Source organism: Microcaecilia unicolor, chromosome 4 (assembly GCF_901765095.1).
Source record: "Microcaecilia unicolor chromosome 4, aMicUni1.1, whole genome shotgun sequence".
Classification (NCBI taxonomy): domain Eukaryota; kingdom Metazoa; phylum Chordata; class Amphibia; order Gymnophiona; family Siphonopidae; genus Microcaecilia; species Microcaecilia unicolor.
The window spans coordinates 337,951,640-337,966,826 of NC_044034.1; the positions used below are offsets into that span (position 1 = coordinate 337,951,640).

The 15,187-nt window shown below is 44.9% G+C and overlaps 1 protein-coding gene across 1 annotated transcript in view; it reads left to right on the forward strand.

Moving 5' to 3' along the window:
- Nucleotides 1-14,716, forward strand: part of DHRSX (dehydrogenase/reductase X-linked) — a 319,241-nt gene extending 304,525 nt beyond the window's left edge. Inside the window, exon 7 of the mRNA XM_030202103.1 lies at nt 14,279-14,716. Within this exon, the coding sequence (XP_030057963.1) occupies nt 14,279-14,482 (204 nt within the window). The 3' untranslated portion in view covers nt 14,483-14,716. The remainder of the gene's footprint in view (nt 1-14,278) is intronic.
- Nucleotides 14,717-15,187: the final 471 nt, after the last annotated feature.

Genomic DNA, 15,187 nt, shown 5'->3' on the forward strand with positions numbered 1-15,187 from the left:
ATTTGTATCCCACATTTTCCCACCGTATGGCAGGTTCAATGTGGCTTACATATTGCTAAAAAAGTCAATTTGAGGGAATAATACAGTGGTGATAGGAAAGCAAGTATCTTAATTTTCCAGAGCCCTGAAATTCCATAGTACAGTAGAACTGAACCCAGCCCTCAGGACCCAGTTAGTCAATTGAGTGTTTAGGATATCCACAATGAGTATATATGAGATAGTACATATATAGTACAGTCAGCATCAAGTGTTAATCCCATAATGAGTCTATATACTAAAGTGTGGAAAGATTTTGCAATTAACTTGGCCAAATATATGGCATGGTAACTTCAAAACCTTTGCATTAACTGTTGAGGGTCATTCCCGGTATTTTGCCATTCAGTTAATGCAGCAAATACAACAGATTGGCAGATAACATGATACAATTACTTACAACTCTTGAGATGATGTTCAATCATTCCACATTATTTATTTATTTATTAGGATTTATTTAATGCTTTTTTGATTAAATTCACCCGTCAGTGTATGGTAAGAATAACATGGACATAGGCAATAAACAATGACAGCAATAAAAAAAACATTCAAATAATTAATTATACATATCATGCTCTTTCCAATGTTATCACAACACACATTAGCATCTTAATAGCACAGGTAAGTGGAGATAAAATATTTAGACAGATGAGCTAGAGTAACAGGAGTTTAGATAGAAGATAGACATGGTTAACAAGTTAAAATTGCACAGGTTTAGCTGCATTAGACTTGTGTGTTTAACTATCTAGTTAGTTGCTCCTTCCATCAAAAGCTTGAGAGAAACACCAGGCTTTCACCAGCTTCCTGAAGTAGAGATGATCTTGTGTTTGGCGAAGCGTATTTGGGAGTGCATTCCATAGTGTGGGGGCTATTCCAGAGAAAGCTTGTTGGCAAGTGTCACATCATGTGATTCATTTGAAGAGGGCATGGTTAAAGGTACTCCTTATAAGGATCTTAGCGACTTTGGAGTTGAATAAAGGGAGATTCTGTTCTTTAAGTACTCTGGCCCATTAAATTTAGCCTTTACTTGCTGGTAGCCAGTAGAGTTCTTGCAGAAATGGTATGATATGATCATGCTGCTTACAACCTTCTGTCAGTCACCCTGTGGCAATGTGAATCAATTAGAGCTGGTGCAAGCCCTTTGTAATCACTCCAATGTAGAATGCATTACAGTAATCCAGCCTTGATATTGTCGTGGCATGAATCACTATGTCAAGACTTTTCTCAGTTGTGTCAACAATTGCTTGTTAAAATGCCAATTAGTGGCATTAATTAGCTTGTTACTCAAATTGCGTGCACAATTTGGGTACACGCCCAAAATTGTGCATGCAATTTTTAACGCTTTTTATAGAATTAGAGGGTACATGCAAATATCTTGTGGGTATTCATTATGAACATTCTGAAAAAAAATATCTTCTGGTGTAGTCCCCTGAATAGTGGAATTGAACACCAAAAATGTAGTGGACAGTAGCCTTTTATTTTCTAATAATTTTACAAACTAAAGTACAATAAAACACTTCAAAAGAAAACAATCCATTCCATATTATTGAGAAAGAAGATCATTTGAAATGCCAACACTATTTTGATGAAGATCTGGAATTCAAAGTAGTTTTTGGCAAATGAAGTAACACATGTAAATATATTTTTGTTTGATGAAAGACAGAAAGATATGGTTATATATTCTGAGAATTTTAACGATTTCAGAATTTAGTTACATTTTCTTATTCCTTTAACTCAAATCAAAGCACCTGTAACCTTTGTTTCATTATGTCTTGACAGAACTGCAAAGTAGTCTCTTGGTTACATGATGACATTGATTTGATATGCCTTTGTGGCTGTTGAAATTGGTAGTACTTCAATCACCTTTCTTCTGCTAACAGATTGCTTGTTTAATACTGCTTCTTTATTACATAATGCAACTTTGCAGATCAAGCAGTGAGGAAAAAGACTATAAAGAAACAGCAATTAAATGCATTTATCTTGCCATCTGTCAAATATAAAGTTTTTTACAGAAAGCACAATGGAGACGTAGATGAGACAAAAATCAGTAAAAGAATTCAAGAAAGCCTGCGGATAACCGGCACAGGGGATATGTAGTTGTAAGGGAGAAGTGGTAAAGGTAGAAGTCAAGGTATATACAATGTTTTATCGCAAGAGGAAGGGAAAGTAGATAAATGACATGAGCCTTGTGGTCCTTAACTGCTGTCATGTTCTGTATTTCTACATAATTTGTTACATAATTTTCTGCTGAATACACCTGAGAGATTCCGTTTAAACTGGTGATGATATTAATTTTTGATGGTTTGAGAGATTAAAATTAGTCCAGTGATGTCTACAGCATTATTCTGGAGTGATTCCATTATATATACCTAGGAGCCAATTTACTTGGCCGCATTAGCTGTTAAAATATCAGTTATCACATGCAAATAGCACAGATGTCACATTAGAAATGAACACAGGGGTCCTTTCACACTGAAAAATGGCCTGCGGTAATATAGACGCAGGTTTTGGGCGCGCACAGAATCATTTTTCAGCGCACCTACAAAAAATGCTTTTTTTAAAAAAACTTTTGCCAAGAGTGTGACGTGCGGCAAAATGAAAATTGCTGCCCCTTCATTTTGGGGTCTGAGACCTTACCGCCAACCATTGACCTAGCGGTAAAGTCTCATGTGGTAACCGGGTGGTAATGACCTACGCGCACCAAATGCCACTTGGCTGAAAATAAAAATTATTTTCCAGACACGCATATCGGACGCGCACCAAAAATGAAATGACCGCAAGAGCCACATGGTAGCTGGGTGGTAATTCCATTTTGGCACGTGTTGAGCGAACACAGATGCTTACGTGGCTTAGTAAAAGGGCCCCACAGTGCCTTAGCAGTTTGAGTATGCTCATTTTTGCTGTAGGACCATAGTTATCAATGTGTGCTGCCATTAAGACATGTAATTTTACTGTTAACCCCACTGCATGAAATACAACCTGTGGTAAAATAATGGGGTCAATATTCAACGTGATTTTTTTTTTAATTTGTACCCCGCGCTTTCCCACTCATGGTAGTCTCAATGCAGCTTAGGTACTTGCCCAGAGTTACAAGGAGCTGCCTGTGTCTGCAGTGGGAATGGAACCCAGTTCCCCAGGACCAAAGTCTACCACTCTAACCACTAGGCCACTCCTCCACTCTAACTGGCCAGATAGCTTCTGACTGGTTAAATTTCCTCTTTGGTTCTAACCATTCATTTTCAACAGCATTTCATTGATTAGCATTGCTGAAAATAACCACTTAGTACTGAACTCAAAACTGGCTATTTGAGGAGGGGGGGTGTTCCAGGTGTGCAGTCAATACTTGGCTGGTTAAGTTCTAATATTCTGAACTTAACTGGCCAGGTTAACTGCATAAAAGTCAGTCCTATCTTTATGCGGTAACCCATAGCCAATTAAGTACTGAGTATCACACTTAACCAGCTTTGTGTTTGCCAGCTCCCCAAACCTGGAAATTCAATGCCGGTGCTCGGACATCACCCAGCATTAAATGTCTGTGTTTAGCGCTGGCAGTGGTCAGCAAAACACTGATCATCACTGGCTGAATATCCTGTTCCGGGGTAGAGGGTGCTGTAGCGAACGAGCAAAGAAGTTTAGCGAACTCGGAGCAGGCGCGCGCCGTGGCACCCCCCCCCCCCAGCGGCGTGCACCCGGGGGGAGGTATCATTTCACCGGAGGGGGGGGGGGAAGGTGTACTTTAGTGGGGGGGCACTGCACCCGGGGGGGGGGGCGCATCGGCGCTCCGCCCCAGGTGCCATCCAAGCAAAGAACGCCACTGCAAAAACAACAGCTTTGTAGAAAAAGGCTGCCTATTTCATCTACAGTGTCTTGTATACCTCTTGTTTTGTTTTTGCTCGGGTACCATTCTGCTTCCTGGTATTAGGGGGAGGGGGGGGGAAAGGGGATGGGACTTGATATACCACCTTTCTGTGGTTACAATCAAAGTGGTTTACATATTATATTCATGTACTTAATTTATACCTGAGGCAATGGAGGTTTAAGTCACTTGCCCAGAGTCACAAGGAGTTGCCTTCGGAATCAAACCCAGGCTATGAAGGGTCAGAAGAGAGCTGGTATACACAAGGATGAGCAGCTAATCTGAAACTGGAGGAGTGGCCTAGTGGTTAAGGTGGTGGACTTTGGTCCTGGGGAACTGAGGAACTGAGTTCGATTCCCGGCACAGGTAGCTCCTTGTGACACTGGGCAAGTCACTTAACCCTCCGTTGCCCCATGTAAGCCGCATTGAGCCTGCCATGAGTGGGAAAGCGCAGGGTACAAATGTAACAAAAATAAAATAGATACTATTGGAGACTCTACATGGAATGTTGCTATTCCACTAGCAACATTCCATGTAGGAGGCTGCGCAGGCTTCTGTTTCTGTGAGTCTGACGTGACATCAGACTCACAGAAGCAGAAGCCTGCGCGGCCACATTGGTGGAATAGCAACATTCCATGTAGAATCTCAAATAGTAGCAACAGTGGAGGAGTGGCCTAGTGGTTAGGGTGGTGGACTTTGGTCCTGAGAAACTGAGTTCAATTCCCAGTGCAGGCAGCTCCTTGTGACTCTGGGCAAGTCACTTAACCCTCCATTGCCTGCCGCATCGAGCCTGTAATGAGTGGGAAAGCGCAGGGTACAAATGTAGCAAAAAAAAAAACTGGCTGCCTGCAGCTGGTCGTTTGCCTCTTCTCCTTAAGTAGGAACTTTGCTTCAGTCTCCCCTGCCTGGTTTAATGAGAACTGACTTCCTGGCCTTTATTGAATGGATGTGTGCAGCTCCTCTGTCTCCTGACTTTGGGTATGTTCTGTTTTTATTTGATCTGTTGGGGCCAGATCAGAGAGCTGAGGGTTTATTTGCCCTCCTCTTGGGCTGGTTCAGTGCTGGGTCTTTATCTGTGCCATGATTCTTTGTCCCTGTCTCAGATTCCAGATGGTCTTGTCAGTGGCATTCCTGGGGGGGCTGGCACCCGGGGCGGATCGCCGGTGCAGCGCCCCCCCCCCCCCCCGATGCAGCGCGGACCCCCCCACGAAGGACCCCCCCCTGCCGGGTGCACGCCGCTGGGGGGGTGCCGCACGCGCCTGTCCTCCGTTGTTCCATGCTTCTTCTCTGCCCCAGAACAGGAAGTAACCTGTTCTGGGGCAGAGAAGAAGCATGGAACAATGGAGGACAGGCGCGCGCGGCACCCCCCCAGCAGCATGCACCCGGGGCGGACCACACCCACCGCCCCCCCTAGGAACGTCACTGGGTCTTGTTCCCTTGTACATCCTTCACATTCTAGTGTCTAAAAATAAGATTTAAAATGCAGTGTATTAAAAGATGCAGATAAAGGTTAGCTGACCTTGTTCTCTTGTATTCCTGGATGACTTGTCCTCTGGATTCATTCTTCATACCTATCTGACCTGGGTATGAATGAACAAATAAATGCATTTATTTATGTCTTTCATTTGATATACCGCCATTTTAATACAGACCAGTCAGAGCAGTCCAGCTTCACATAAGAGTACCTTACAATATAAAACGGCAATACAATTCCACAATTCGCCACCATTATTAATCAGGTACCCTTCATGTTGCTATGTCCCCTGTGCCACTCTAATCATTTGTGACCCTGCTTAGGCCAGCATAACAAAATACGTTTTAATCTCTTTTAAATATGATCCAATCGCACCTCAGTTTGCAGGTACTGCAGAGGAGGATTCCACAATGTGGGTGCCCAAACAGAAAAAGCTGAAACTGTAGTAGAGTTTGATGGAACGACTAATCGATTGTGGTATTGTTAGTGTTTCTATACTACCTTTGTTTAAGAGGACATGTCCTCCTTTTGGGCTTCTTTAGATATGTCCTCCCGGTTTTTTTTTAATTTTTATGAAAATATCCTCTTTGTGCCTTTGATCAACACATGTACCCACATAAGGAAAGAAACCATCTCCGGCTTATTAGTCAGTCTGGACACATGGATATACTAAAGAGAAATGCATTTCCCTGCTGTTAGATTCTGTCAAAGGAATTTTGTTTCTGCAACACAACTTTAGGCATATATCGTGCAAAGACTTTCATATTGTAGATGATTTTGGGGTCCCCGGCCCAGCAGGGGTTGTCCCTACTCTCACCCACACTCACTGTGGTGGAGGCAGTGGCGTACTCAGGCCGGGCCCCAATTTGACGACCCCTCCCTGACTGACTGTACATTTGTCCTTTAGATTGTAAGCTCTCTGAGCAGGGACTGTCCTTCTATGTCAAATTGTACAGCGCTGCGTAACCCTAGTAGCGCTTTAGAAATGTTAAATAGTAGTAGTAGTAGTACCCAAGGTGCACAACGCTGGGGGGGGTGCAGAAAGCAGCTGCGTGGCTGTCAGCTCTGCTGGTTCCCTGCTCCATCTGCCCCAGAACAGGTTACTTCCTGTTCCGGGGCAGAGGGAGCAGGGAACCAGCGGAACCGACAGCCGCACAGCTGCACCCAGCAGGCAGGATTGCACTCGGGGGGGGGGGGGGGGGGGTGCGCAGCAGCGAACCGCCCCGGGTGGCAGCCGACCAAGGATCGTCGCTGGGTGGAGGATTACCTTCCCCCACAATCACCCCTGTGGGGGGCTTCCCAATACTTATACTATATCACAAATTGCACACCGGAGACACCAAACTGTGTTCACTCTTCTTTATTCAGCACAAGAAACAGCAAGCAAAACAGTGTAAAAGCAATAGAAGGATCCTAGATAGATAATACAAAAGAGGAAAGGTTATAAGGTTATTGTGAGGGAGAAGGAATGCACGTCTGCCCTCTCAATGCTGGCGACTGCCATATATATATATATATATATATCAAACATATAAATGGCAAGTGACCGACTCACCTGCAAATGCACAGTAGAGACTTCCCTCTCTGTCCCGCCCTCACGTCAAGACGTGATGACGTCAGAGGGCGGAACAGAGAGGGAAACGGAGTCGGATGCTGCCTGCCGCTGGAGCCTGGAAAGTTGAAACAAACCAACATCGCCTGCGCACCAACCTCCACCCCCCCATCCCCGACGTCGTCGTCGTCGCCGCTCCCGCCCCCCTCCGTATCGGGCCCCCTGCACTGACATGACAGCGCCTCTCACCTCCGTGTGGAAGCGCTGCAGGCAGCAGCAGAGCGATCTGCCATTTTTGAACCGTGTTTGTGCTTCCCTAAATACTTCTAAAGCACTCCGTTCCTGAAGAAGCCACGTTTCTAGGCGAAACGGGTTCCCGTAGAACGGACAATGAAGAGTGCCTGATTCTAAAGCTAAGTAGCGCAATACTCTATGCCTTACTGCCACATTTTGGTGATTGATTATTCTAACGTGGGAAAGAATAAGAATGCATCAGAAAATAATTTAAAAATAACAATAATAATATAGTATAAAAAAGCTATAAAATTGCAAGCTTACTACAGAATGAAATTTTTTTTTAGCCCAATGATCGAATCGTGGTGTGTGTTATAAAAGTTTTCATAACCGCACACTAAACCCTGGGTATTTTACCCACGGTTTCTGAGGGCTTTTTCTTCATTTTCTAATGAGCACGTCAATTGTTACTGGAACTTTAATTTTGTAGTGTAAACATGTGTTTTGGGCACACGCAGAATTATTTTTCAGCGCGCCTACAAAAAATGCCTTTTTTATTTGCCGGAAATGGACGCGCAGCAAAATGAAAATTGCCGCATGTCTATTTGAGGTCTGAGACCTTACTGCCAGCCATTGACCTAGCGGTAAAGAATCCGGGCGGTAATAACCTACGCGCATCAAATGCCACTTGGCGCCCATCCATTACGCGTGCCTGAAAATAAAAAATATTTATCAGACGTGCGTATCGGACATAAGCCAAAAATGAAATGACTGCAAGAGCCACGCGGTAACTCCATTTTGGCGCACGCTGGGCATGCGTAGACGCTTACGTGGCTTAGCAAAAGGCCCCTATGTAACAATGGCTGATTTACAAATAGGTGAATTGATCTGATAGAACATAAAGACTCAAAACAATTGAAGAGGTGAATTGCAAAATCTGTTAAGTACATTTTTTTTGTTCAAAAATGGGTTGATGCCGGAAACAGACTGACTTTATAGGTAGCCATAGGATGTGTGAACTTTGCACTCAAAGGCTAAGATATATGATATTCAGTTGTATTGGCTAGAATTCTTGGAAATAAAAACTTGCATTTCTCCAGAAAATAGCTTTTTGTACTTAACAGATTTTAGAACTCACCTCTTCAGTTTTGAATAACTGTCACAATATGTGGTTTAAATGACAGATGTGAATCTAACGTGATTCCTAAGAATTTTGTAAGTAGCTCTAGTGGCAAGATGTGACCTAATAACTGTGGGGCTAAAGACAGGGGAGGGAAGAACACCTGATATCTAGATGTTTCGGGATTTAGGGGCTCATTTATGAAAGTGCAGTAAAATCTGGGTTTAGTGCATTCTAACACAGGACTTTCTCATGCGCTAAGCCTAGATTTAACATGGCATTTTTGTAGGGTTTTTTCTTTTTGAGCCAGGATCCACTTTAAGGCTTGTACTACGATATTTAAGACATTGCATAATCTTGCACCAGAGTATATGATCTCATTATTACTTCTTCCATCTTACGAATCTGTTATGCAACTGAGGAACAGATTGGTCTTGCATTTGCCTTCTTTTAAAGCTGTTAAATAGAAAAGGATGTTTTAGTGTACGTATTCTTTTACAGGAGATGCTGTAAGTTTTGGAACAACCTCCTTGTAATTGACAGATCTTTTTGCTGATCTTATATTATTTATAAAGTTTCTCAAATAATGGTTGTTTGAGAAGTTTTTGTATTGAGACTTCAAATGTATGATCATTTTAATCTGCTTTTAGTTATTACTTCTGTTAATTGTGATCCTCCAGTTATTTCTTATTATTTTTAAACCGCATAGAACCCACAAAGTCGCTGCGGTATGTTTTCGTTTCTTTTCTTTTCTTTTTTTGCAGGTTGTGTGCTAACAGATGAAACCTGCAAGAAATGAATACAGGAGAATGCCTCCTATTCGGAGGTACTAAGTGCTCCTGCATTAACCCTGCGTTATCCAGTTAGCATGCACTAATCCTACCACGCAGGCTGGATAACACAGGAATACCCATTCTCTGCCCATTACGTGCCCCCTCCAAAAATATATTTTAAGCATGTAAACAGGCAAAATACTACAAAATACATTCTGCAATAGTCTGGTAGCATGCGATAACCGCAGGTTAAGAGCTTAACTCCCTTTTGTAAAAGGGCCCCTGGTTCAGTTTTAAACAATAACCGTCTAGCCAAGACTACTGCAAGACTGAGTACAAGTAACCAAAGTTCAGTGTTATGTTTAGCCTTCCTCTCTTCTTATAGCTAGTGCAATTAAATTTTCCTTTGAGCTGCACTCATTATTGCTTACCTGTAAAGGCAGTGGCGTAGGAAGGGGGGGGGGGGCGGTGGGGCGGTCTGCCCCGGGTGCATGCCGCTGGTGGGGGGTGTCCGCTCTGCTGGTTCCCTGCTCTCCCTGCCCCGGAACAGGTTACTTCCTGTTCCGGGGCAGAGAGAGCAGGGAACCAGTGGAGCCGACGCAGCTCCCAGCGACGTGCACTCGGGGTGGAGCGGTCCTCCCACCCGTCCCCTTTCCTACGTCAGTGGTAAGAATGCGCTCCAGGGGGGGGGTGTGCCATGCTACACCTCGGGTGTCAGCTGCCCTCGCTACGGCACTGTGTAAAGGGATCACTTCCCAGTAGCTACCACCATCCCAGGTAGGATCCCTTCACAACTGGTCCTTTGCTTTCTTAGGTACAAATATTTGAACACAAATATACGAAAAAGACCATAACTATCATCCTGCTTATGTGTATCATGCAGTGGCGTAGCCACAGGTGAGCCTGGGTGGGCCGGGGCCCACCCACTTAGAGCTCAGGCCCACCCAACAGTAGCACACGTTTAGTGGTAGCTGGTGGGGATCTCAAGCTCCGCCAGCTGAAGACTTCCCCCCGATGGTAACGAAAATGCTACTGTCCACGATACCGGCACCTGTGCATGCTCAGTTTTCAGTGCATGCCTGCTGCAGACTGTCAAGGTGGAAAGAAGCATTTTCCTGCCAACTGAGATATATTTTTGGTGGTGGTGGGGGGGGGGGGGGAAGAGAGAGAACACTTGGTGCCCACCCACTTCTTGCCTAGGCCCACCCAAAATCTGTTGTCTGGCTACGCCCCTGGTATCATGGGCCCATGCCCAGAACTCCCTCGCTATAGGGAACAGTGCCTGACCCATACCATGGGAACAGCACCAAAACTTAGCTTCTCAGTTCTCAACACTAATGGTATGCAAATGGTACGCGAGCTGTGAGACTGAAAGTATGGGGAAAGAACTTGTCTGGCACATGCACGGAAGAGTTTGCAGTAAGCACAGCTCTTGTGCACATGCCCAGGCAAACCAGGAAATGAAGCACACATTGGTGCTGTTCTTCTATGCCTTTAAACATCAGCTTTAAAAAAAAAAAATTTTTAATTTGAAAGGCTTATATTTAAGTGCAGAAAACAGGCGCCAATGTGTGCTTTGACTTTTGGGTTTGCTCAGATCCGCACACATTTGTTTTTCACTCCCAGCACTGCACAAGCTTCTTTCTGCTCCTGAAATAAATCAAAACTAGCAGACTTTAAGCTGAAAAAAAATTAGAAATCACTCTTCAAATACCCCAATGCCAGTTCTGAGCTGGCGCTAGGTTTCCAGTGGTAAGGGCAGGGTTTGTTTATGCGCGGTTCTCTGAGCATTGGGAGAGAATAGCAAATGACCTCATTTACATCCATTTGACTACATTTAAATATAATTTGTGCTAATCTTTGGCGTGGTCGTAGTTTCCTGTGATGCATGCAGCCCTCTAAACATTCTGCTCAGATTAGCGCCGGTTCTAGTCCAGCGCTAATCGGCTCTACTGCCAGCATTAGGTTCTGAGCCTCGACCCATCAGATTTTAACTTTACCTACTAATCGTCACCCTAGTAGAGCTGCATGTGAAAATAATAAGCATTTCTATCCCGCTGCTTACTTTTTCCCCATCTACTATTTAGTTAGCGTTGGTCAAACTTTGGAATTCTCTTCCACCAGAGTTACGTTTTGAACAGGATTACCAAAAATTTTGCAATCTCCTGAAGTGGCTTTTTTTATCAATTTTTTAAAAAAAGGTTAGATAGTACTCCTTGCTAGTTATTTCTCTAATGTATAATTCTGTAATGACACTTCTGTTATTATATTTTAGATTGTAAACTTTTCTGAGCTTTTCTAGGTTTGACATGGTATACAAACACTGCTATTTTATGTTATTTAGTCTTTAGTAGAAAATTATATTAACATACAGTATAGTTATTTTGATGCTCAAGGATGACACATTCATTTAGGAATAATATGTTTTCATATTGGTATATCTGTAATTCACCTTTTGGGTTTGGGTTGTATGGCTTGTTTGTATTTTTTTATATGGTGAATGGTTAGACTTAGAAATATAACTTCCAATGAACCAGGACATGAGTAATTAGCTTTGCTGTATCAGTGAGTTTGCAATTAAATAGCAAACATGGAACCTTATGAATTAAAATTTGGTTTCTTGAAAGTGTAATTATCTGTCTCTGATTGCTATCCTGGTGCCTCTTCTATTTTCTGTAATGAAATTTAATTAACCTTTTTTTTAATCAAAAATGCTCTTAATGTTAATTAAATCTTACTGTATTATAAAGAGGAATAGTGATAATTAAACTTTAAGAAATTTAATTTTTACACATACCTCTTTGTAAGTTGGAATAGAAATTGGAATTAGGGCTGTCACAAGGGAATGACAAGCAGGGTGACCAGGTTCAAGCTGCCCTTTTGATTTATTCTGGGATTTTGCAAACACGCATGCTCAAAAAGGGGTGGGGTGCCAAAAGCAAACCCTGCCCATTGTGCCAAAGGGCAATGATGTTATTTATTTGGTTGGTTTTAATAAAACTGGATGTGCTTTTGCTGGTTGTTTGGTTCTGTTATCTACCATTGAGACATTGGGATCCTTTTACTAAGGTACACTAATGGATTTAGTGTGCATTAAATACTAAGAAGCCCATAGGTATAAAATGTGCTTCTTAGCATTATGGAGGTCTTTTACAAAGTGGTAGTAATCCCAAGTGGGCTTACCACATGCTAAATGGAACTACTGCCGGCCCCACTGCGGCCACCGGTGGTGGTTCCAGCTGGAGTGTACACCATTTCCGGCACTCAGGGAAATTTTTTTCCCTAGCACGGTGCTAACCCAGCTGTAATCGAGCATCACCGTGTGCTGCCCGGCTTGGCCACCGAGAGACTAGGCCGGGCCCAGGGCAAGGCCACCCCGCCTCTGCCGCCCCCTATGGCTCCCCCTGCCACTGCCGCCGCCCCCTGTGGCTCCCCCACTGCTACCGCCCTCTGTCGCACCCCCGCCACTGCAGTCCCCAGTCTCACCTGCCTGCCTCCATGGCTCTGGGCCCCCTGCATTCAAAGTGGCAGTTGCAGATTGCCTCTCTTGAGTCGCAGATCGCCTCTCTTCTGGCCTTCCCTCCCTGTGTTCCGCCCTCATCTGATGTAACTTCCGGTTTTTGCGAGGGCGGGACATAGGGAGGGAAGGCCCGAAGGGAGGCGATCTGTGACTGCCGCTTCGAATGCAGGGGGCCCAGAGCTGAGGAGGCAGGCAGGCGAGACTGGGAATTGCAGCGCCGGTGGCCTGACCCTGGTGGGGGGTGTCCCCCCTGCCCCCCCCCTCTTGGCGGTCCTGCTGCCCGGTTACCGCCAGGTTACTATGGGAGCCCTTAGCGCCACCTCAATTGGTGGTGGTAAGTGCTCCCTACTGCATGGCCATGCGGTAAGAGTTATCTACTGCATGGCCATTTTTTTGGGGGGGGGGGGGGGACATTTTACCGGCTGCAGTAAAAAGGGCCCTGATGCACGGGAAAAATGTATCCTGCCGCTACCGCAGCTCCCTTTTTCCTGCAGCTTAGTAAAAAGGACCCCTTAGTGTATAGTAAATCCGTTAGCTCACCTTAGTAAAAGAATCCCATTGTCTATATTTGTCTCATTAAGTGATTTTTTTCCTGAAAATTCATAAAGATATTTGAACAGTATTTACTTGGATTGGCTCATGCCCTTTCCAGTTGAGTTACATTCAGTGCTATAGGTATTTCTCTGCCCCTGGAGCGATTACAACCTAAGGGGCCAGGTTGCTGAATCACATTAAGCATGTAACACCTGGTTTACCATGTGGTGATTGTTAACACACAACCAAATTAAGGGGCTTTGTAGTCATTTATCAGTTACTGCGCGGTGAACTATGAGTTAAGTGCTTTTTGTGTGAGGGAGCATGGCATGGCCACAGAGCAGAGGTTCTCAACCCAGTCCTTGGGACACACCTAGCCAGTCAGATTTTCAGGATCCCCACAATGAATATGCATGAGAAACATTTGCATGTGCTACCCTCTATTCCATGCAGCCTGAAAACCTGACTGACTAGGTGCGTCCCAAGGACTGGCTTGAGGATCCCTGGCACAGAGTGAGCATTGAAGGTATTTGGTAGCTAGCTAGCTTGCTGCTGTTACTGTGCAGTAACTAATGAGTTCAAGTCTGACCACTTACCATCTCCAAAACAGGATGCACTGAGTGCCTACCTGGTAATTTAACACCAGGTTCAGGTGTTCATAGGCACTTTTACACAGGAGCTGTACAGGCACTCTCCCCCCCCTCCTCCCCACCAATAGTTGCCCCGTTAAATTTGTAGATGCTGTACGGTAAAGTCAACTGCAGACTGTACCCTGGCTTAATAACAGTGCTCCTTGCCCTGCTGCCACGGCACTTGAGGCTTCCACATGGCTACATGCTGCTGTGCAGCCTAACCAGCACCTTAGAAGACAGGCACTGATTGGTGGGTCAGAAAGACTGAGTGGGCCTGAGCTGAGATTGGATGGGCCTGGACCCACCCAGGCCCACCTGCAGCTATGCCCCTGATTCTAATCATTCTCTGAAATTCTTGCATATTTGTGCGGTGGATGTATTTGCCGTTATGGGAGACATTATAATATTCTATTTAGAATTGTCTATATTCTGCTCACACACACAGCTCTTCTTACTAATGTTAATTCTACTAGAAATGTGTAAAATAAATCAAATCTGGGTGTTTTTTACTGCTTATATTTTAACCTGTACCATCTTTTGCTTTTCATAGACTCCAGAAGAGGGAGCTGCCACTGCCATCTTTGCAGCAGCCTCACCAGAGCTTGAAGGAGTAGGAGGCTGTTATTTGCACAACGGGAAAAGAACAAAATCTGCAGACATATCATATGATGAAGATCTGCAGAGAAAATTGTGGGTTATGAGCTGTAAGATGACTGGGGTTCATGATGTGACCAGCAGCAGTCATGAGAACTAGTTGTCCCACCAGACGTTTTCAAAATCAACTGCGTCTGCACCCATCTGTATGCATTAAAAACTCAGATAACAGCTATCTCTCCAATGTTCAGTGAATTCAAAGGTGCTGACTACTGCAGACTGAACTGGTGCCTATGCCAGGCACTGGCATTTGACTTCCAGGTCATTGGCAGCCACCTTTTTGCTGTCACTGCTGCTAACCCAGTATGTCTCCACCAGTGGCGTAGCTACGTGGGGCCACGGGGGCCTGGGCCCCCGTAGATTTGGCCCTGGACCCCCCTGCCAACGACCCTCTCGACGTCAGACTCACAGAAACAGAATGAAGCCTTGCGCCGGAAGAAGAGGACCTCGGCTGGCAGGGGTTGGGGTTCCCCGCCAGCAAAGATAGGCGACGGTGGGTTGGCAGCGGGAGGGGGGTCAAGAGGGTCGGCGACGAGGGGGGGGGTCAAAGTTGTTGGTGGTGGTAGTGGCAGCGGGGATTCAGCAATGGCAGCGGGGGTCAGCGGCGTCGGGGGGGGGGCTAAAATGTGCCCCCTCACCTCGGGCTCTGGACCCCCCTCCTGCCGAAGTCTGGCTATGCCCCTGGTCCCTACTTCGCCCTGGCACTACCCAGATAGTACCACAGTGGCTGATATTTAGTGGCATTAACTGATTAAATGCCACTGAATATCAGTGGCAGAGCCAGCCAGTGGGATTTAATCAGGTA